Source organism: Plectropomus leopardus, chromosome 18 (assembly GCF_026936395.1).
Source record: "Plectropomus leopardus strain MGB_pleo_1.0 chromosome 18, ASM2693639v1, whole genome shotgun sequence".
NCBI lineage: Eukaryota > Metazoa > Chordata > Actinopteri > Perciformes > Serranidae > Plectropomus > Plectropomus leopardus.
In genome coordinates this window covers 20,863,700-20,886,309 of record NC_142193.1, presented here as the reverse complement: position 1 = coordinate 20,886,309, position 22,610 = coordinate 20,863,700, and the positions used below count along the sequence as shown (strand labels likewise).

At 38.9% G+C, this 22,610-nt stretch overlaps 4 protein-coding genes across 4 annotated transcripts; 2 read left to right on the top strand and 2 right to left on the bottom strand.

Annotated features, from left to right (window-relative positions):
• Positions 1 to 145: 145 nt before the first annotated feature.
• On the top strand, positions 146 to 5,283 carry rnf151 (ring finger protein 151). Its single transcript, XM_088069075.1, has 4 exons — positions 146 to 531; positions 1,782 to 1,951; positions 2,053 to 2,149; positions 4,647 to 5,283. Exons 1-4 carry the CDS (start codon positions 529 to 531, stop codon positions 5,115 to 5,117), a joined length of 741 nt encoding a protein of 246 aa, XP_087925201.1. The 5' UTR covers positions 146 to 528; the 3' UTR covers positions 5,118 to 5,283.
• A 1,146-nt stretch (positions 5,284 to 6,429) lies between these two features.
• On the bottom strand, positions 6,430 to 8,856 carry rps2 (ribosomal protein S2). Its single transcript, XM_042505181.2, has 6 exons — positions 8,730 to 8,856; positions 8,301 to 8,438; positions 8,113 to 8,202; positions 7,351 to 7,458; positions 6,917 to 7,250; positions 6,430 to 6,648 (listed from the first exon to the last, which is right to left on the bottom strand). Exons 2-6 carry the CDS (start codon positions 8,433 to 8,435, stop codon positions 6,476 to 6,478), a joined length of 840 nt encoding a protein of 279 aa, XP_042361115.1. The 5' UTR covers positions 8,436 to 8,438; positions 8,730 to 8,856; the 3' UTR covers positions 6,430 to 6,475.
• Positions 8,857 to 10,058: 1,202 nt separating this feature from the next.
• Positions 10,059 to 14,345, bottom strand: ndufb10 (NADH:ubiquinone oxidoreductase subunit B10). Its single transcript, XM_042505101.2, has 4 exons — positions 14,116 to 14,345; positions 12,992 to 13,130; positions 10,711 to 10,850; positions 10,059 to 10,203 (listed from the first exon to the last, which is right to left on the bottom strand). The coding sequence occupies exons 1-4, from the start codon at positions 14,261 to 14,263 to the stop codon at positions 10,124 to 10,126; spliced, it is 507 nt and encodes a 168-aa protein (XP_042361035.1). The 5' UTR covers positions 14,264 to 14,345; the 3' UTR covers positions 10,059 to 10,123.
• A 1,400-nt stretch (positions 14,346 to 15,745) lies between these two features.
• Positions 15,746 to 22,413, top strand: LOC121956737 (large ribosomal subunit protein uL3-like). The gene is made up of 10 exons (XM_042505109.2): positions 15,746 to 15,896; positions 16,473 to 16,665; positions 17,852 to 18,020; positions 18,100 to 18,235; positions 19,454 to 19,640; positions 20,532 to 20,692; positions 20,829 to 20,930; positions 21,827 to 21,922; positions 22,081 to 22,200; positions 22,298 to 22,413. The coding sequence occupies exons 1-10, from the start codon at positions 15,894 to 15,896 to the stop codon at positions 22,355 to 22,357; spliced, it is 1,227 nt and encodes a 408-aa protein (XP_042361043.1). The 5' UTR covers positions 15,746 to 15,893; the 3' UTR covers positions 22,358 to 22,413.
• Positions 22,414 to 22,610: the final 197 nt, after the last annotated feature.

The window sequence follows — 22,610 nt, the reverse complement described above, 5'->3', positions numbered from 1 at the left end:
TGGTCAGGCGGAATTCTGAGCGCACTGAGCTGTGATTGGTCAGGCGGAATTCCACTTTTATTTTCAACAATAAAACAGACAAAAATGCATTAAAACGCTTGTAAAGCAGCATTTTGGAGGAAACTGAAGGCTATAAAACAGAAACAGATTAATTCTGCTTGATCTCTAGAGTTTTTAAGTAAACTTTGAATTCAAATTTAGTCCTCCAGGCTCACAACAATAGAGTCATCTGAAGCTATTCATGCTCAAAAGTCCCTGTTTGACGCGTGGAGCTTTGCTGCTAGAACAGCAGGGAAAGGACGCGCTCTATAATGAGCGCTATTATCTCCCCTTCGTTTTCATAATTTACTGTTTTCACTTGTCCGCGCACACACACGCAAACGGTCCCACCTTCATGTTTTGTCAGGAATGTTCATGTGTGTGTTGTATTGATAACGCGGGTGTGTGTTCCGCGTGTGACTTGTGAGTGGGCCGATATGGAGTAAAGCAGCGCCGGGAATGGAAACACGGTGAGGAAAGGAGATTGTCATGGTGAGTAGACAACAGCTTTTGTTTATTTTTGTTGATCTTTTTTTATTATTATCATTTGCTAATGGATGCTGTTATTACACATATATCCTTAATATGGGAACCGCTAGGCCTAATATCTCTGATGAACTCTGATATTTGCTTTCCCTTAAAATACATTGTCTTAATTTAAATATATATATATAATTAAGGAAATGATACCAAATTCATGTGTTTATGAGCATTTTATAACTATCTCGTCTGTTTGAAAAAAAAAAAACAGTTTTAAATGATTGCACCTGCTTTTTGTTATCATGTAATCAGTCATGACTTTCTAGAACAATTCTGTTTTGTCATCTGTTGCCTTTATGTTGAAAACACTGTGGACTGTGGGTTGTAGGCAGCTATGTGGAGTCATGTATTACAGATTACACTCACCTGGTGGAAGTAGTGTAGTGGTTACAGTGGGGGAAGTGGGCATACTTTCCTGTGTATTTCAATGTTTTTTTGGCTGAATGGTGGGTATACTGTAAACAGCCAGAAAAATAATGTGGGTATACATCCCATAAGCCTGCTTATACCCTCCACTACACCACTGCCTGCTGGTACATACGGGGTCACATCTCTTCACCTGACACAACTCTACCATTTAATGTCTCCCTGATAAATAGGAGTCCAAATATTTATTTTATTTGAAGGACTTGTCATATATTTTCCAGAACAGATTACTCTGTGATATTCAGGAAATAAGGAGCAAGATGTTTCACGCATATAAAGAAAAATGGTCTGTTGATATATGGTACAAGCCACAATTACAGATTTATTGTCGTGTAAAGGATGGTTACAGTGTAGAAACCTATGAAGCATAATTTAAACAAAGGACAAAGATCACTGTGTGCACAGTTACATTCAGGAACATGACTGTTAGATCTGAAGACCGGCAGGTTTAATGGCACTCTGAATATGAAAAACTTGAGTTGTGCTTCAGGAAGGAAACCTTTTTAGTCGCAAATTTCCTCCCTCAAGCTTGGGAAAGAAGGCACAATTTTTTTGTTGTAAAATAATCTGTAATCTTTGTAATTAAATGAAATGTAATGAATTATTTGACTGCTGCAACTGTAATTTTGGTGTTTTAAAAATCCATCAGAGTTGGGCACATTGTGTGCATGACATGAAAATAAAATAAATCAGTCAATCAGTCAGTCATATAGGATAATAATAACAATACACTATGATAACCAGGAATAAAGTTTTATTTATTTGGTCATATCCAGGCGGACCCAGAGGTGTCAACACAGAGCGGGGGCTATGATGTGGAGCTGTTTGTGGACACTCCAGACTACGATCTGATCTGCACCATATGCCAGGGGGTCCTCAGGTGTCCAGTCAGAGCTGCATGCCACCACATCTTCTGCAAGAAATGCATCTTACAGTGGCTGAAGAGGTACTGCACATATCACCAACCAATACAACTGTACGAGAGCAGTGTGAACTGTACTGTATTGGACTGGTATTACTGGACTAACTGTTGTTTGTCCTCTATAGACAGGAGACCTGTCCTTGCTGCAGGAAGCCGGTTAACCCAAGCTTGATCTTTGTCATGTTCAAGCTGAGCAAATCTATTGGACGCATGAAGATCAAGGTAGGAAATTACACAAATTGTATGCAAAGTTGCACTGTTACTATGACAGTTCACATTTTGGTAACTGAGTGGTTATATTAATACTTTGGTAGAAAAAGGAGGAGCAAATGCAATGTCTGAAGATATGTGTGAATGCTGGATGCTGAAAAGCTAACACTGAAGGTGAAGTATGAATAATTAGAACGGTGGGAATGGGTTCAAAAGTAAAGTTAATATGTAATTTAAGTTAAATAATACCCATAATGTATGAAAGATGTGTAACATTTTAAAGGTTGATTGGAGTTTCTACTAAAAGTATAAACAAGTACACAAGTTAAAAATGCCTAAAAATGTTTCATTTCACTTTGTCCATACATTTGAATGGGGAATGTTTCATCTAAAACACTGAATATTTCTGTAATTATCAAAGTTATGAATAATAATTGTAGCTGCCGGCATAATTTAGCTGAATGTTTTGATGTTAGTTTAAGGCGCAATAGTAACAAAAAGGAATATTATGCTTAGAAGAATATATGGCTGTAGCATTCACACCCAATAATGACATGTCCTAAAAAGTGTCCCTGCACTATCTAGTCTTGAAGCTGTGGGGAGGGGGTCTGTGAAGGGGTCCACTGTAGGTTTTCACCCATGGAGCTTATCTTGTCTCGTGAATTGGTTAAACAGGGCGTATTCATGTGGTAATAGTTACAGTAAAAATATGACTGTGGCCCTTTTTATGATGAATATCTGTAACTATAAAAATTCATAAAATTAAAAATTCATAAAATTCGTAAAATTCATTTATTGATCAGATTGACTTCTCAACAGTTCATACAATAGTTAGAGTTAGATCAATCTGCAGCAAAATGCAAGACACAGTCACGCGTCAAGCCTATTATAACAGGACTATAATATATGATAGTATAAAACTCACTGGAAGCATTTTTCAGTACATCGTGTATATACTTTTGATATTTTGCCAATAAAACTTGCATAGTTTTACTTACATTTTTATTTGTATACTGCAGTATTTCTACTTATACTTCAGGAAATGATCTGAATACTTCCTCCACCACATGTAAACTTAACTCTGGTTGACGAAAAAACGTTAACTAACTAGATGTGGACAATATCTATTTTTTCACACCTCCCAGGCATTTCATTTGGGTATTCTGTATGTTAAGGTATATGTTTTTTAAAAATCAAATAAAAGCTGCACTCCTGGTGAAATAAGTCATTGTAGCATGTATGACATTAATGCTATGTTTCTTTCAGTATGCAGTTAACATACTTAGATAGGTTTAAATACTTATAGTCCGTAGAATAATAAATAGATTAGACAGAAAATAATTACCCTCATTGCTGGAGGACCAGATGACGCTTGCTGCGATGGCAGATGCCGACACATCAGTGGGTTGAATAGAGACAATTAAATAAAATCATGTGGCGACTAAACTGCTTTTATAGTTGGAGGAAGTCTTCAAAAAATAAAGTTAGATGTGGCAAAACCCCCAAACCGGTGCAGAGGCATTTCTTCTTTTTTACTAGTCCTGTAACGCTGTCTTCAACCCTCACAGCTGCCATCTTTCTCAGCTCAGCTGCCCGTTCCACCAGTGCAGACTGACCTCTGGTGGCACGACCTGTGAACTACATCGCTTCGCTGCAGCATCTCCGTATCAGTTTATTAGAAAGAGAAGAATCTGTAGTTTTGATGGTACTGAAAATAATACCTTCAGGATTTTTACATACCCTGGCATAATGTACTAGCCTAAAACTACCAGTACCTCCAGTTTGGAAGACCTTCATGCTGCAGGCATCGTGTATGTGAGCCATGTCTTTTATAGTTACTAGGTTTCCATTAAACCTCAGATTGCACAGATTACTTGCAAATATAAAATACACTTAATGGTAACATGTCATTTTTGAGAAAAATCCCATTTATCACAATTTTTTTTTTTTTTACATGCGGTGGTATTTCAAGCGATTTGAAAAAAAGGCCATATTTTACAAAACTGCAATGGAAACTTTTTTTTTTTTTTCGCTTTTAAAGATCACATCATGTTATAGCTATGTGCTTGTCAGTTGGAACTGACTCCCTTGGGCATGATGCAGCAGGCGCTAAAAGAAGTGTTATTGCGTCGCATAACTCTTCAGAAGTTGAGTGGATCATCTGGGAGTTTTGAATCCAAAATTTCTCTGTGAAATCGTGAACTATCACTTCCAAGAAATCCCCTATATGTGGCTGCTCCCAAGTATAAGGGCCTTGCCTTTCCATTGTTGGAAATAATGACGGTTAGTGCGGTGGCTGCAATAGAAATAAACCTGCTAATGTTTTAAAGATCCATCGCGATGCTTCTTGAGATGTTATCGCAAGAGGAGAAGTCGCATAACATCATTCAGTGGAAACAGTCATTTCGCATCGTGTTTTATCGACATTTCGAGAATATCACTCAATTTTTGCATAACTCTGTAGTGGAAAACCCGTCTATTGATTTGTTCTGTTTTTGGCCTCTGACAGTGTAAGAATGAGATCCGTGGTTGTGCAGAGACCTTCTCCCTCTCAGAGCAGTACTGCCACAGCATGAGCTGTCTGTACGAGCTCATCCCCTGTCCGTACCAGGGCTGCCGGGCGCAGCTCCTCCGCAGGGACCTGGAAACCCATGCACGCCACTGCGAACACTGGCGCCAACCCTGCCACATGGGCTGCGGGACGATCCTCTCCCACCGTACCCAGGCTCAACACAACTGCTACAAGCAACTGAGGCAGGAGTATGAAGTCAGACAGAGGAACCACAGGGCCATCGCCACCGCTCTGCAGAGGAAGATGAGGAGGATGCAGAGCACCATGGCCCACATGAAAAGGCAGATAGGGCTGATCTGCGAGAGCCTGGAGGTGATGGACGATCTGCACGAGGTGGAGGAGGAGGACATTGGAGAGAGCAGCGGCAGCTCCGCTGGGACTCCAAGTAGCAACAACAGCAACTGCTGAGGGACGAGTTAGTTACTGCTGCTGGCTGCTGCCGTGTAAATTATCTGCATGTGTTCAATTCTTTGAAGGTTTGTGTTTTTAGAATATGTAGGTATATGATTAAAACGAGTGAATTTGTAACAATTTTGTGCTGTAGTTTCATCTATTTTGTAAATAAATAATTTAACATTCACCCTGACATTGTGATTGTCATTCATGAGAAGAGTGGAGACTGAATCTGTGTTTACAAGTGATGCAACAGACAGGCAGCTATTAACCCTTTAAAACCTGGAGTGACATCACTTTTATTGAGCTGCTTTCAGATGCTGTTCACAAGTATTTAAACCTTTGAACTCTGTGCAAATTGGTGGTTTATTTCAAAAACATGGGAAACAAGTAACTTGGTCATTCATGTTTCACCAACTGCAAGGAATGAGTAGATTTAGAAAAACGTTTTTAAAAAGCTATGGAAAAATGTCTAGGAAAACTATATTTAAGCAATGATGATCAGTTACATATTTTAATGTAGCTGTAGTTGATTTATTACGTTATAAAATGATTAGAATTTTTAAGAATTTTTTTTAATACTTTTTTTAAAGGTTTCAAAGGGTCAAGTGGGTCATATTTAAGTCTATTTTCAAAAAGCTTTGAAATGACCTCTTTGGCAAGAAAAGTCGCATTAACTGCAAGAAACTAGTAAAAGGTGAAAAGGGAATGACCTTTTTTTTTTTTTATTAAAAAGAGGATTATTAGAAAATTATCCAAAAATAGGGGAAGACATCAAGAAAACTATCACTGGGAAACAAAGTTTCCAAATTTGTTGCTCAATTTGGGATTTTTGTTAAGTTGCTTATTGACCTCTCCACATTAATGAAAGAAATAAAATCAGACGGCTAAGGTTTCAAACACTTAACTGCCTTTTCTTTTTTATCCATTATCTTCATAGTTACTTCATCTAGACAGCAGAGTATAAAAAGTTAATTTTGTGTGAGCACATTTTGTCTTTTCATTTTTTTCAATATGTAATTTCACTTGAGCTTCAATAGAGGTTACTGTGTCAATATTTTAGCATAATGTATGAATGTTATTTTAAAAAACTACACTTCAATAAGCAGATTCTTACACACTCACCCCTACTTGGTCAGACTCAGGGTCAAAAACCTTGATGAAAATCTGAGTACTGTATTATGCCTCTTGTTGTCACGTTTTAATGCGCTACAATCCCGTCATTTCATTACTGGGCTTTGCAGAAGTTTCTTAAGAAGCGTCTAAATATTAAGAAATACTCCTTTTCTTTTATGACTTCAGCACAAGTAACACAAAGACGTAGATGTTATTTGTTTCAGAACGTTTATTCAACGATTCTCTGTACAAAAAGTTTAGGAGGCAGCGGCCTGGACAGCCTGTCCCCTCGCCACAGACACCCTGGTGTGAGTCTTGGCCAGATGGTCAGTGAACTCCTGGTAGGGAGACTTTGTGAAGACGGTCTCCTTCCACAGGTCAGGGGTCAGGTAGCTGTAAGTCTTGGAGATGGCGTCAAAGGTGGCCTTGGCTGATGACCAAAAACATGAGTAGAGTTCAGGTTAGGTTTCAGACGAAGCTCTGAGCACATGACGGTTCTGCAGTCTTTTTAAAAACGATGTAGAGCACTGAAACGGGGAACAGAGGAGACCACTATGACGGTCTCTCTGCCGTGCATTACAATACTCGTTACTTTCCCTCCTGATAACGACAACTACACCACTGCAGAGGTGAAGCTGAGCAGAGCAAGGAGAAAACGCGACACAGATTAAGCCACTTAACAATAAGAGGAATCTTACCGAAGTTGCCGAGGGTGGCGGTGCAGCCCCTGGCGGAGGTGTAGCAGTCGTCGATACCGGCCATCATGAGCAGCTTCTTGGGCACAGGAGCGGACACGATGCCAGTACCACGGGGGGCGGGGATGAGACGCACCAGGACAGAGCCGCAGCGGCCAGTCACCTTGCAGGGCACGGTGTGGGGCTTACCGATTTTGTTACCCCAATAACCTCTCCTGACGGGGACGATGGACAGCTTGGCCAAGATGATGGCACCACGGATGGCTGTGGCCACCTCTTTGGAGCACTTCACCCCCAGACCTACGTGGCCGTTGTAGTCGCCGATGGCAACAAAGGCCTGTGAACAAATGCGCAACAATGTCAAATCTGGAAAAACAAAACGGGTAGACAATTGCGGATAAAACAAGACATTTATTACAAATGTAATGGCCACTCACCTTGAACCTGGTGCGCTGACCGGCCCTGGTCTGCTTCTGGACGGGCATGATCTTGAGCACCTCGTCCTTCAGGCCAGAACCCAGGAAGAAGTCGATGATCTCGGACTCCTGCAGGAAAAAACAGAAATGTGTTGTACTACAATACCACATACAACATGGCGCAATGCATGCACATCGATGCAATTTGAATACACAATCAATGAACAGGAGGAGAAAGGAGGATGTGGTTGCAGCTGCAGAAAAGAGCCAACTCGGTATGCCAATTTTGCTCAAAGCAAATATTTATTAGCATCTTAAGCTGAGTTGTGCTGATCAGTGAGTCATTTCAAGCAGCATTTCTATTGGTTGGTCTGTAGATGTAGGTTGTAACAGCAGTCACACAGTGAGATGATCATCCCAAATTTTTTCCCAGGCTGTCTTTGATTCTGAGACCATGACAACCATCCCCGAACCTCTCCCACTGTGCAACGTAGGACCACCAACTGAGCCACGATCAAAAATCACACTACGTAGAAAAAAAACATTCATTGATTGCAGTATTTTTTTTATTTAAATCAATTCAAGAAATATGGATTTATAACAGCTATGGATCAACTTGACCACGACAATGATACAAACTATGATACTGAGCTTTTAACTGACAGGACCATCACAACTAATGCACTTTCTCTGCATGCATGAGGCATCTCACTCCATAATTAGTATCAAAACATTTGCATAGCTGACAATCTCTCTCTATGGTCATCCTCGCCCGGTGCTTACCTTGATGGGCAGAGAGTACAGGTAGATCTCCTCCAGGGACTTGATCTTCATGTCCTTAACCAGGCGGCCCAGTTTGGTCACTGGCACCCACTGACAAAAGACAGAGCATCCCAGTGAAAATCTGCACTTCATATTGAAGGTATAGTTTTCTAAATATACATTTAAATACTTGAGAGCCTCTAACTTACTTCCTTGTCCTCGGACTTGCCGCCCCGGGCACCGCGGCCCCTGCCACGGCCTCTGCCGCGTCCGCGGCCCCTGCCGCGGCCACCTGCGCCAAAACCTCCGCGAAAACCTCCTCTACCACCGGCGTCGTCCGCCATTTGCTGCCGAGCAAAACACAAATCAAAATTAGTATTTCTTTTGTATCTACAAGCAAGAGAGCACTTCAGTTAGCGAGCATTAGTGACCATCGCCGCCATATTCAACGGCGACGACTCTCCTTCAATATCTATGGATATCTGAAATTCTGCCACTTTTTCTTCGTTAATACAAGGATGGTGTAGTGATAAATTATCTATGTGTAGTCTTTTAGGTATTTTATGTGTTTTTGGTAAGATGATGTGCGAGATAAAGCGGGATTTTGATCGGAAAAAACGGCCAGACGTCCGACTTACGTGATCGTTTAAACAGGAAGAAGACCCACGTGAAGTCTCGCCGGCTTTTATATTGAAGTTTTATCGCGAGATTTTCTCCAAGAGAAAATTAAACCTCTGATCTGCTGCCCCTAGCGGCAGCTTTGTCCCACACCGACCTATGCATTATCAATAGGTCTGAAGTTACTGAGTAGTGGTATATTTTAACTCTTTGAAACCTGGGTACATTGATTTTATTTCTACCAAAATATAGGAAGAAAACGACAAGCAAGTTAACATAACACGGACCAAAAAACCACAAGATTAGTGATAAACGTTGCCAAAAAAACCCCATGAAAATAAGTGAATAAAAGGTTAAAAAACAAAACAAGAAAATGGCCCAACAAAGTGCTGAACATATATATATATATATTTTTTAACATTTTTTGGTGTTTATATATGTCAAATATAAATGTATTATAATCATAAATAAATGTTTTCTGATTTTTTTAAACCTTTTTTCCCTCTATAATTTTCTAGTAATCTTCCCCTCTCTTTTAGAACAAAATTTTAAGTAATTGTCATTTCACATTTCACTAATTCCATGCAATTTTGGGGGCATTTTTTTGCCAAGTTGGTCATTGCCTGTAATTTCTATGTTCAAAATATATCACACCAATTTGCTCAAGTTTCAGAGGGTAAGATAGCTTGTGAAAGGGAGCTTGAACGCAGCACAAGAAAACCAACGTCAATACAGGTTTCAGAGGGTTAATTTATGAGGTCTTAATTGCCACATTTTATTTAATCTATTTTATTTAATTTTTTTGTCAAAATCAGTCAAGGTTTTCTGTCATAAAGTCCACAATCTTAAAACCCACCTTTGGGCAAAATGTACTTTATTACTTTATTAAACTATACCTACACACAATTACTTTATACTTGCCTACAATGCTTGGATAAAACAGATTTGTCCAAAAATCAGTCTTAAATTTGGATAAAAATAATGATATTCAAAAACATTAAAGTGTCAAACACCAGTGGATAGTTAAAGAAAGTAAAAGTACAAGTGTCTAAATATGAAAGATGAATACTCAGCGTATCTGTCATTCTACTGCTGAGGCTGTATGACATAAATTGGCTAATGTATTAAAGATTCACCTTTTGTTCACCTTTTATTCTGCGTGGTTGTTTTCAAGAAACGGTAACATCTTATTGCACATTATCACGTTACATAAGTCACTTAAGAATATTAAGTTGCTGCACCAAATTCCAGAGCCGCATGTCAGTTGATGAATAATTTTCCAGCACCGGGTCATCCATGGATGCTCGGTCACAAACGACTGCGTTTAAAGTCACAGACACCACCAGACGTGATTTATCACATACATTTTATTTTACAATTATTACACAGGACAGATAGTAGGGAACTGTTCTTCTTAAGCCTGAGCAGCCATCATCCGCTCTTTTTGCTTCATTAGACATTTCCTGCCGCTGGCGTACGCTCCCAGGTCTCCATCTGGAAAGAGGCAGGTCATGGATTTAACATGTGCAAAGGACGCCAAGTGACAATAAATAAGACATGTATATGTGCAAGCATTAAGTAATTATTTTAATTATCAAGTCTGTAAAATGTCAGTGAAGGGTCCATCACTATTTCCCCAAACCAAACATGATTTCTACAAAATTCTTTTCAAACTTATATAAAATCTGAAAAAAACATCTAATTTTTTTTTTTGCATTTTTATTTCAGAAATAAAATTAATACTTCATGATCAAAAATGGTGACAAATACATTTTTGTCAGTTTCAGTTTTACAACAAATAATATGTGTTGCATTAATTACTACCTCAGTACAATACATCTAGAGACCGAAACAGCACAATGAATCATCTCTTAGCTTATCAGAGCATTTGCTACACTGTCGTATTAAGTCAGCCGTGTGACAGAACACATGAAGGACACCTGAATTTTTCCGCATTTTCGTTCTTTTAAACCAACAAGCTCCAAGTGGCGGCGTACTTACAGCGTGACATGAAGTTCTTGGTCACGTCGTTGAACTGCTGTATTTCTTTGGCACAGTTCTGCTGGTAGCTGTGTCCTTCTCTCTGCTGGCAGGCCCTCATACGCTCCTGGACAATCTTCACAATCTCCTGGTCCACTTTGCTGAGAGGTAAAGACAACAACACCAACAGCGTGACGCTCTGCAACAGTTTCTCCAGAGCCGAGAGTGACACAACAGCCAGTTTACGGGTTAATGAATTCCCCTGAGAGTCTTCAAACCATGAAACATACATTCACACTTTTGTCTTATAATTAAAGTCTTAGCCAAACATCCGTGGACACACAAATATAACAACTATATGCGACCTTCTTCCAAAACTACGGGCATTAAAAAACTGCTCTATGAGTTTCCACTCTTCTTCTCGAAAGGCTTTCCACAAGATGCTGGCGGGATTTTTAACAATTCAGCCACAAGCTCTGTGTGCAGGACAGTCAAGATTATTTCATATCAAAACGGGAAAACAAGCCAATAACTTTAACATTATTAATCAAACTATTATCCATTTCTCACACTGCACTGATACTTTTATTTTATTATACTTGTCTTATTCAGTTTTAGCCTGTAATTATTTTCTAATTTCTTGGTCTTTAGCGAGTGTTTTTAATTGTGAATAAATGTTTTATTAGGTGTTTTTTGCACTTTATCTCAATGTTCTGGATGTTTTAAGTAGAGTATTTTTAATCGCCTTTGTTACTGAAATGTGAAAAATAAATAAACTTGTCAGGCCTTTTTTGTGCATGGGGGTGTTATCATGTTGCCACAAATGTGGAAGCACGCAGCTGTCTAAAATATGGACCAAATTGAGCTATGGGGCCTCCTCTGACTTCCCAAGTTCCCCCTATATTTTTTTGCATTGTGTTTGCATACTGTTGCCTTCAGAAGCCAATTAGAGAGCACAGGAAACACGCAGCTGCTTCTTGATATTTCATCCAGAGGTCCCAAAACCAACTGTCGCTATCTTTTTCAAGGTTTCCTGTGTGTAAATGTGTATATTACTAGATTTGACACAGGCTAATCAACAAGACAGGACCTCAAGATGAGATAAAAATTCAGAAATTGCTTATTCTTCTAATATACACGCAATGGCCACTTTATTAGGTACACTTTGCTCATACCAGGTTCATGTCACTTAAATCACCTTACTTGCCCATTTTGATGCTTGCTTTGAACTTCAGCAGATCCTTCTGACCATGTCAGCATGCACTGAGTTGCTGTCATGTGATTGGCTGATGAGATATGTGCGTTAACAAGCGGTTGAACAGGTGTTAAATAATAAAGTGGCTGACGAGTGTATATGGTGATGTACGACTGCCACAAACTGGAGCTATAACTTCTGAAGGCCTGAGGGTCTAACAGTGTCGCTGGATTACTGAACAGGCCCATCAGGCACAGGTTCAGCAGACAAAAAAGTCGGGGGAAGCCTGGCTTTCACCTGTAAAATGTCACTCAAGTTACCATGTACCTTAATCAACCAGGTAGACTTCAAATGACCACAAAAGATCCAGAGGAAATGCAGAGACACAAAACCACAAAAAGATTTATAATGACTACAAAGAGGCACAAAACTGCAAAAAAAGAGGAAAAACCACCATATAGTCTGTACCACCTTTTACAATGTTCAAGGCCTGAATATTGGGCCATTATGCTGCATCGCCTTTCTGTATAAAAGGCGTAATTGCAGACCATGGCAAGTCTTGCCAAGTCTATGGGCTAGAAGACAGTGGCCGTAAAAATGTCCACAAATTGGAGAAAACTCTGAGATTCTGGAGCTCTTTAGCCTCCAAGCAGAGGACAAGATCAGCAGCCATATAACAGAGATGGCAAATTATTGTTATTGTCATGTTATGCATTGTTATTGTTAAAAAAGGGCTGCTGGCGCATATGTTAAATGTCACACTCAAAGCTGACACTGTTGTGTTAAATATTATGCCCATCAATGCTGGGAATTTATCTATGTGTCTTGTTTGTGTGAAAATATAAAGGCAGCATAAACAGAGCTTGTGTTTCTTTGTAGGAGAGGTGGAGGGGCCTTTCGTGTTTGTACTCAGGGGCCAACTGCCTTATAATGCGCTCATGTCTGAGAGTGCAGAGCATGTGCTGCTTTGTAGAGCTAGTAATCCAAAAACATATGTAGGTTTTATTTCCCTGGGTAAGCAGTATATAATCATTTTACTAATTATCATCCACATGAACATCATGCTGAATAAATCCAATCTTAACTGCATCTCTGCATGTGACTCACTAGTCTCTCCTCCACTGCATCTCGGCCTCATAGTAGCAGAGGTAATCTCCCTCCTGGCACTCCGTCAGGTCAGGAACACGGCGGAACTTCTGGTGGTAGTAGACGGACTTGTTTCCAGCCCGCATGCTGTCAACAGCATCTGGAGGAGAGGGGAAAATAGTTAATAAATGCTGTATAACGAGCTTAAGGAAGTTTGCTTCAATATATTACACAGGATGTATCCAGTAAAGCTTGAATTGTAAAGATTCAAGCTGAATATTGATTAGAAATGTGATTTTTGTGGGCTGAAAAAAAAGTATTTGACACTTATTTTTTCAATGTATTTATAACCAAATGTTTGAATTGACGTTGCCAAATTTTTAGAAAAGAAACAATAATACTATAATATAATAATAACAATGTAAATAATTCTGTGTAATCTAATTTTATCTTACTAAGCAATATAAGATTTAAAATAACAAATTGTGCATCATGAAACTTCCTCATTTTAGGAAAATTCCACATTCACAATAAAATAATAATAAGCACCATCTTAGCTAAGGCTGTAATGTATTCAGTTACCATATTTATAAACACACGTGTTAATAACATATAAAAGTCAAGTTATTTCAACATTTCTTTTTTGCATTAAATACATTTTACAGTGTTAAATAATTATAAAATGCAACCTTGCAATATCAAAAGTGAAGGCATTTTTTTTTTTAGTTTGTTTGTTTCTGTCTTTACAGTTTATATATTTCTTATTTGTGTATTTTTTATTTGTTTTGTTCTTCTGTCTACGTATCTGTATGCATTTTTGTATTGATCTTGAATTCAATAACGAAAATATAGTTAATTTCAAGGCAGTTTGATGAGCCTAAAGCAGGCCGTGTGTGAGATTTAGCGTCTATGAATGACGCTAGCTAGCATAACACCTAGCTAAAACAATGCATAACGTTTCACGACTTATTGACTTTTTATCCATTACTGCCACAAACTAGAGCCTTGCGATTTAGTTTGTATAATACTTTGCGAGAAAGCAACAGTGATGTTATCGTTATAACGAGTAAAAATGCAGTCAGTAAGTCTCTTGATAGCTGTGTTGTTGTGCTAGCCTGTTAGCACAGTTAGCTCTGTTAGCTTACCTCTAAATGTGGTGACAGGCAGGTCCACGGAGTAATAAAAGAGTTTAGTGAGAATCAGAGCCGGGTTTGGCAGAGCTGTCTGTTTGTTGTCAGCCGGAGTCTGCCGAGGAGGCTCCGGATATGCTGCTTTATCATGGTCTGAAGGCATTTTGCCTAATTTTGACAAGGACTTTAGAAATCCTACAATTCGACCTCAGCAGCTCTCCTTTAGAGGAGGAGGCGCATGCGCAGAAGATACAACATCATGGCGAAATAGAGGTCAACGAATTCAAAACTTAAATATTATTTAGATACGCTTTTTTGCACTCATTATTAAAGAGCTATTAATCGTTACAATTATTATAACAAACGACAAACGTAACACAAGTCCGAATATAGTGTTTTTAAAACATAAAGTTTGAAGGGTAAAGGTCACAGGTGGAGCTGTTGCACCATGAACGTGCAGCAGGTGGTGCTGCGGGGTTGACATAAAATGATTTGGTTGAAAAAACTGTCCTTTTATATTTTTAAAGATACTAATTTTAAAATATGACAACAATTAAAATGTTCAAACCCATCAATATGAAATACTGAAATATTGTTTTACAACTTTTATTACGTTTTTTTTTTAATGATGCAGGGCTGTAAATTTCTTAATACAACCTCTTGCACTTAAAAGTGTCTGATATTTGTCTTTAAAAAAACAAAGAAAAACATTTAAAGGTCCAGTGTGTAGGATTTAGGGGGATATATTGGCAGAAATAAAATAAAAAATAAAAAATATGTTTTCTTTAGTGTACAATGAACTAAAAATAAGAATTGTTGTGTTTTTGTTAACTGGTTATATGTATACAGGAAGCAGGTCCTTGTCCACGTTGCACCGCCATGTTTCTACAGTAGCCTGGAGCAGACAAACCAAACACTGGCTCCAGATATGGCCATTTGCATTATCATGTCTGCTTTTCGGGGGGGAAAAAAACAACAACAATCAAACAAACAAAAACCTTATTGAAATGATATTGTGTGCTTGCCAAACTGACTAAAATCACATTAAAATACAATAAATATCTTTAGTCTTAGTGAAATTGGTAACAAGGTCAATTTGGTCAATTTACTTTACAAAGTGTTGCGTTTGTATTGTAATACTACAATAAAAACCCAGTGTATTATAAATAAAAAACAAAAACATATACTGAAACTAATAAAAACTAAACTAAAATTAAAACTTTTTAAACAATAAACACTAAACTGAATCAAGCAAATTCACTCTGCATACTAACTTAAACTCAACTAAAATACAAAACTATAATAACACAGCACACTGATGTACATGGTATAAATGTAAACATCAAAATGCTAATGTTGTGTTGCACTGGTTGTCTTAAAAATAGTTTATTTGCCTCCATCTCTACAGGAAAACACCATAACTGCCAAATAATAATTATTCTCAGTGAAAATATGACTGCCTCCTAAAGAAAAGAAAAATTTGTATCCATCCTAAAGCACACCAGGTGAATGTTGGCATGACGACAGTGAAAACTTTCCCTTTCTTGGTCATGTGTTTCCCGTCCACTGAGCCTCCCCACCACCTCAGACCTGAGATTACCCTCCTCCGTCCCTCCTCATACCTTCTCCTGTCAGAACTTGGCAGAGATTGCCTTGTTTGAAAGCGAATACGGCTCCTCAGCTGGGCCAAACACCAAATTAGAGCTCTTACACTCTGTATCATCTTATGTATGACCCTCACATCAGCACTGGTCCCTCTCTCTTTTTACCCCTCGACTGGACAGTGAGCGGACATGGTCAGTGCTCCTCATGTCTTTTTGTTCTTTTCTACTTTAAAGGATACATTTATTTGTAGTTTTGTTCTGGTGTCTTTGACTTGAACTCCGTGTATGTGTGTGTGTGTGTGGTTTATCACTGTTTTGCCGTCTGTGTTTATAAAAGGAAGATGAAGCATATTGAAAAGTTATCTTGTAATGGCTGCCTCTGAGGAGACCACGTGGAGTACTGAAATGGCGACTTGTTTTTATGCTACATCCCATCATCTGAGTTTTGTTTATTATTTGGCTGTTGCTGGATTTCTATGTCACTGTAAATGTGACAGAAATTAATGTAAAGAGTACAAACACCTGGACAGGAAGGCAAACACACTCAAAGATTAAGGGATTTCTTTTCATGTCCTGTTTCACTTTTTGACAACTTCTGAAAGCTTTTCATATTAGAGGATTAATCTGAAGAGTTTTTGGGAACAGCAGCACAGGAAGAATAGTGTCTCTTGATTTAACACCACAGTTCTTGTGATGTTTTTGTAAGTTATTTTAATACTTTTGTGTTAAGCTTGAAACGATGTCTCCGTGGGGTTTATGTCCTTTTAGTCTCACCGCAAGTTCCATGCACCCCGGCATGGACATATGGGGTTCCTGCCCCACAAACGAAGCAAGAAGCATAGAGGAAAGGTGCGCACGTGGCCGAAAGATGACCCCAGCAAACCCGTACACCTCACTGCCTACCTGGGATACAAGGCTGGCATGACCCACACGCTGAGGGAGGTGCACCGCACCGGCCTCAGTATGTATGACTGGACTCTCTGCAGCATGGATGCACGGGAGGGTGGAGCAAAAAACATGAACTCTGAGTGATGCTTGCTGTTTGTTTGAGAGGATAATAGGTTCGTAAGGTCAGATGTTACATGGGGTCCTGATATGTTCTCGACAGATTTAAAGGAGGACTTGGGCATTTCTCAACTTGACCCCTATTTTGTGTCTTAGTGACTAATGGGAACAACAATTTTTAAAAACTGATTCAGGATTGAGCGAGAGTGCTGCAGTGGACATCAGCGAAACAGGCTGCAATGTAACTACTTGGGGTATTTGTGGACTCAGTTACATCTACTGTGTGTGCTTGTTTTTGTAGCTGACAGGCTCAGATTATGTCTGACAACATTGTGGAAAGGACCGTACAGACAAAGACCTTTTTGATTAAGAGCAAGATCATTTTTGTTAAAGCAGAAACAACCCTTATCAACAACTGTTATCATTTTCATTTCTTGAAGGGGAAAAGTTAATACATCAACCTGCTCTCTCGGGTTGGATGGTGAATTATTGTAGGCCATGATTACGTTTTTGCGCAGTAAACAGAGCAACCAGTTGAACTGATACGAACCATTCTTCATCTAAAAAACTTCAAACGTGGTATGACTATGGGCGATCTGATGGGGAGTCTTCATCTCCATCTTTTGCTGTAGCCATTACTGACACCACATAACCCACATACAGCCTCCTGCTGATAACCCCTCCTCTCTACCTGTCTCTACCACAGACTGTATATGGTCTCTACCAATATGCTGCCCAATCTGAGTACTGCATGCGTGAGGTTAAGGTATACGGGAACACCATTTTGACAGAGAAAGCACACACAGATCTGCATGATCACAGTTTATGGATGTTTACATTTTAGAAAAGACAAAAAAATCATCCGCTGACCTCAAAACCAGTAACGAGTCAAAAGTACGACAGTTTTCAGTCAAAATATTAGGTTTTCAAAAAATAAAAAACCCTTAATGAAGAACAGATACTCAAAAATTTCCTTAAGTACAGTAGTTAAGTAAATGTACTTCATTACTGTCCACCACTGATTTTTGCTATGTGGTAGGGTCAAACTTAAAGCCTAAAATATGGGCTTAAATTGTCTCTTTTGCATATTTATGTCATTTTCTGCTCTACATCATTGAATATTTTCCATGTTTGTCCCACAGAAATAGCAAAGCGAGAGGAAGTGGAGGCGGTTACCATCATTGAAACACCTCCAGTCATTGTGGTGGGGGTCGTGGGATACATTAAAACCATCCGTGGCTTGCGCTCCCTCAAAACCATCTTTGCTGAGCATATCAGCGACGAGTGCAAACGCAGATTCTACAAAAACTGGTGTGTGATTTTGTGTGTGCAACAAACTGAGCGTTACCTGACTGACACAGCGTTTACGGTGAGCTTTTCTGTGTTTCAGGCACAAGAGCAAGAAGAAGGCCTTCACTAAGTACAGTAAGAAGTGGCAGGATGAAACGGGAAAGAAACAGCTGGACAAGGATTTCTCTCAGATGAAGAAATACTGCTCAGTGATCAGGGTTATTGTTCACTCGCAGGTAGGCCAGTCAGACTCCACCGGTCTAATTATTAGCAGCTATTGAATGCATCCCAAAAGGGGCAGAGCAGAGTTATCCACCTGACCAAATGCAATGGAAAGAAAAGCTGCCACATCCTAAATCCATCTGAAGCCAGGAGCAAAACAGCCCTGGCTGCCACCCTCTGCCCGAGGGGAGCGCTGAAGGGTGCCGTTTCAAATAGCAGTTTAAAAATAATTTGCAGGGCAGAACCTGGCTGCTCACCCAGGCTTTGCCAGGGGAAACCTTTATGTTGGCAGCAAACAATATGAAAATCAGCCAAGATCTCCACTCTGAACAGTGTTGCTAGGATCTTTTTCTGTGCAGGTTTCAGCTTGAGAGGCGGGAAAAGATATGGTTTTTAACCCTTAGGGATCACTTCAATATGGCACGCACTCGTATTGCTCTGCGCACAAAATGCGCTTTTCAAAAATCAAGCTTGAACAAATATTATACATTATTATTATTTTCTACTTTCATTGAGTCAATTTATAAACCAACATCAGTCCTATCATAAGTATCATATATTCATTTATTTTCTGAATTTTAACCCTTTAAATGCCAAGTTTTTGTCATGATGCCTCTATGTTTTTAGATGGGAAAAAATGTTGTTTTTTTCTGTAGTCTACATACAAAGTAGATTTTTTTTCAGTGATTTTCAGCAACATTGACTATGACAGTGCACCTAGTGGAAACAGCACCTATTTTCTCCGTATGCCAAATATAGTAAAAAATGACGTCATCAGATGGAAAATAGTAAAAATGACAGATTTTAAGGCAATGCCCAAGAACGACACCCAGAAATAACATGATACATTTTTTTATGCTTTTATGGCTGTGGGATCAAAAATTGCAGTTTAAATGGGTTTCAATGGCGCATTTTTTGCACTTAACAGTATGAATGCAATGATTTGCCTAACAGTGTATTTTAGACTTATTGTAGTAGCTGAGCTGGAAATTCCAAGATAAAACAAAAATACGTGGTCTTGCCAAAATTTACACCACATGCATGAACATTGCCAAAATGATAAAAAATGAAGAATGAAAAGCGCGTAAAATGAGCCAAACAGTCCACAGTGGTTAGTATTGGGGCTTTGGTGATTACCCAGAACAAGAGCTCAAACATTATCCCGTGCTGAATAATAAATCTACTTTTTCTAGCTTACATTTTTGGAGTTAATGGGCTTTTCCATTTTCCAGATGCGGTTGCTGCCCATAGCGCAGAAAAGAGCCCACATCATGGAGGTGCAACTGAACGGGGGAAGCATCTCGGACAAGGTGGACTGGGCGAAGGAGCGCCTGGAGCAGCCTGTGCCCGTTTCTTCTGTCTTCTACCAGGATGAGATGATTGACATAATTGGAGTCACTAAGGGTCACGGCTTTAAAGGTTGGAATCAGCGGTGTCATGAAATAGTGTGGACGATAATCGTAATATTTAAAAGTGAAATATTGATATAGCTTTAACAATATACATATGACAACACTATAAATAATGCAGGGCCTCTTAAATAATTTATGTTTCCTTCCGATTTCGCTTTTATTTTTCTGTTAAGGGTAATTTTCCTTTTTGTTGGATTTTTAACAATTACAGTTACAGACTCTCTCCACCTCCCTACACTTCTACTTTGAGTTATTTGGGTTGTTTTTTTAATATTGATTTGGAAATTTATTTTTTTAAATAAATAAATTTATTTTGAACAAATAAAAAAGAAAGATAAATGATCATACAAACAAGCAGAAAGACAGAAAAAAAGCCAAACAAAATTGTCAAACACTTGATGACTTGGTTTAAATATTTTGTAGTACAAACTCATGTAATACCACTACTTCTCCATAAGTCATTGATTTATAATTAACCATCCTTACTGATCTATACTTTAATTAATTTTCCTAAACTTGTCTAAATATAATATCTATTACCTTTTATTTTTGTCATACACAAAATATATAGTCACTACACATATAATTTCAAAGATATCAATTAATTATGCATATTTATCTTAATCTTATTGATCAGTTGTCTTTTTGTATTTGAGTATATTATTATATATAATATACAAATCTTATTTTGTATATTACATATACATGCACATACATGCATTGCACAATGCACATGTATCATTTCGATACTGCTATCGTGAACTCTTTTGGCCGCGTTAATCATGTAGTGAAACTCTAATACTGTGCCAGCCCTAGCTGGAAACATGCTCAGACTAGCTGGACTTGTAAAATAAATGTGCTCAAAGTTAAACTTACCTCTGGCTCTTTATACTGGCAGGTGTGACAAGCCGCTGGCACACGAAGAAACTGCCGAGGAAGACTCACAAGGGTCTGAGGAAGGTGGCCTGTATTGGAGCCTGGCATCCGGCCCGTGTGGCGTTCACTATTGCTCGTGCTGGTCAGAAGGGCTACCACCACCGCACTGAGATCAACAAGAAGGTCAGCTGAGGGTTAGGAGTGCATTTTCACCCACAAGACTTCATCTTCAACTGTTATCATTGAATAATTATGAGTAATGTTATCACAATAATGCTTTGTGTCCATGTGTGAGCTTCTCATGTCCACATGTCCTCAGATCTACCGCATTGGTAGGGGTGTGCACATCCAGGATGGAAAAGTGATCCGGAACAATGCCTCCACTAACTACGACATCAGCCAGAAGACCATTTCACCCATGGTACTCATATTTTTTAATTTTATAATATGCACTACGGAAAGGCTTTCAAAGAAGCCCATATTTATGATGCAATAACTGAGGCTGTTCCTATGCACCGGTTTAGGGTTAACTCCTAACCTAACAATGTAAATAGGGTAAATAGCGTTATGTTTACAGGGTAATGATTTGTTAGATATCATACAAACTGATGTATGAGTAAACATCTAATGACCAGACCTGCAACATGGATGGATTACTGCACAGTCCTAAATGTCACTCAAAGAGAAACATACCGACCAGGAAGAGATTCAACATGACCAAAAAGAGACACAAAACAACTACAAAGAGATGCAAAATAACTGCAAAGAGGCTCACGATGACTTTGGAAAGGGACAAAACAACCACAAAGAGACACAAAATGACTAGAGAGGCACTCAAAATAACCAAAAAGGCACACAATGACCACAAAGAGATGTGAAATGACTAGAAAGTAAACACAACATGACTAAGAGGAGACATATAATGACTAGGAAAAGACTCAAAATGACCACAAAGACACAGAAACTGACCAAAAGGACAAAAATGACAACAAAGAGGCATAAAACAACCACAAAGAGATGCAAAATGACAGAGAGACACTCAAAATGACCAACAATAGAAATAAAACAACTACAGACAAAAAATTGACTAGACACAAAATGACCAAAAAAAAAAGACATAAAATGTCCACAAAGAGACATAAAACCACAAAAAGACACAAAATAACTACAAAGAGACTCATAATGATCACAAAGAGAAAACAAAACAAATAGAGATACACAGCAACTCTCAAAATGACTTGACTCAAAGGGTTTCACAGAAAGTGATAGCAAAGTTTTTTTAAAACACTCAATTTCTCAATTTTATCCGTCTTGTAGGGAGGATTCCCTCACTATGGTGAAGTGAATAATGACTTTGTCATGGTGAAGGGCTGCGTGGTCGGCGCCAAGAAACGTGTACTCACCCTCAGAAAGGTACGGTGTGATTTCGAAAGTCTAACTCCAGATCTCACAGGTGGCTTGCAATATAAGTACACAGTTATATTGTCGAATTTACTCCTAAAGTACAGTTGGTAGTACATTATTGCAGGATGTGTACTGTATGTGTACATCTTTGTGTCTTTCTTCCCTAGTCTTTGCTCATACACACATCTCGCAAATCCAAGGAAACCATCGAGCTCAAGTTCATCGACACCACTTCCAAATTTGGTCACGGCCGCTTCCAGACTGCCCAGGAGAAGAGGGCATTTATGGTGAGAAACGTTTGGCACACACACATATCTGATTAAATTTTCCACTGTTAACCTAATGATTGCATTGTTTTGACAATGACCTCTGGTTTACCTGCAGGGGCCACTGAAGAAGGATGCACATAAATCCCTGCCAGAGCCTCTCATCGAGGAGGTCTGAAAAAAAAAGATCACATCTTAATTCTATTACAGTAATAAAACAGAATTTCAAATCCACAGTGTGTTGTTGTTCCATGTGCATTAGCAGCGGTGATTCGTAAATAGCACTTGTGTTTTGACTGCAACCTCTACCTGAAAAGGAAATACATTATTTTTCAACCTGGACCCTTTTTTTCCCCACGTTTTTGTGTCTATGTTACTCCTAAGAGCAATTTTTGAAAAAGTCCAGTATCAAAAGAGAGTGCTGCAGCCTC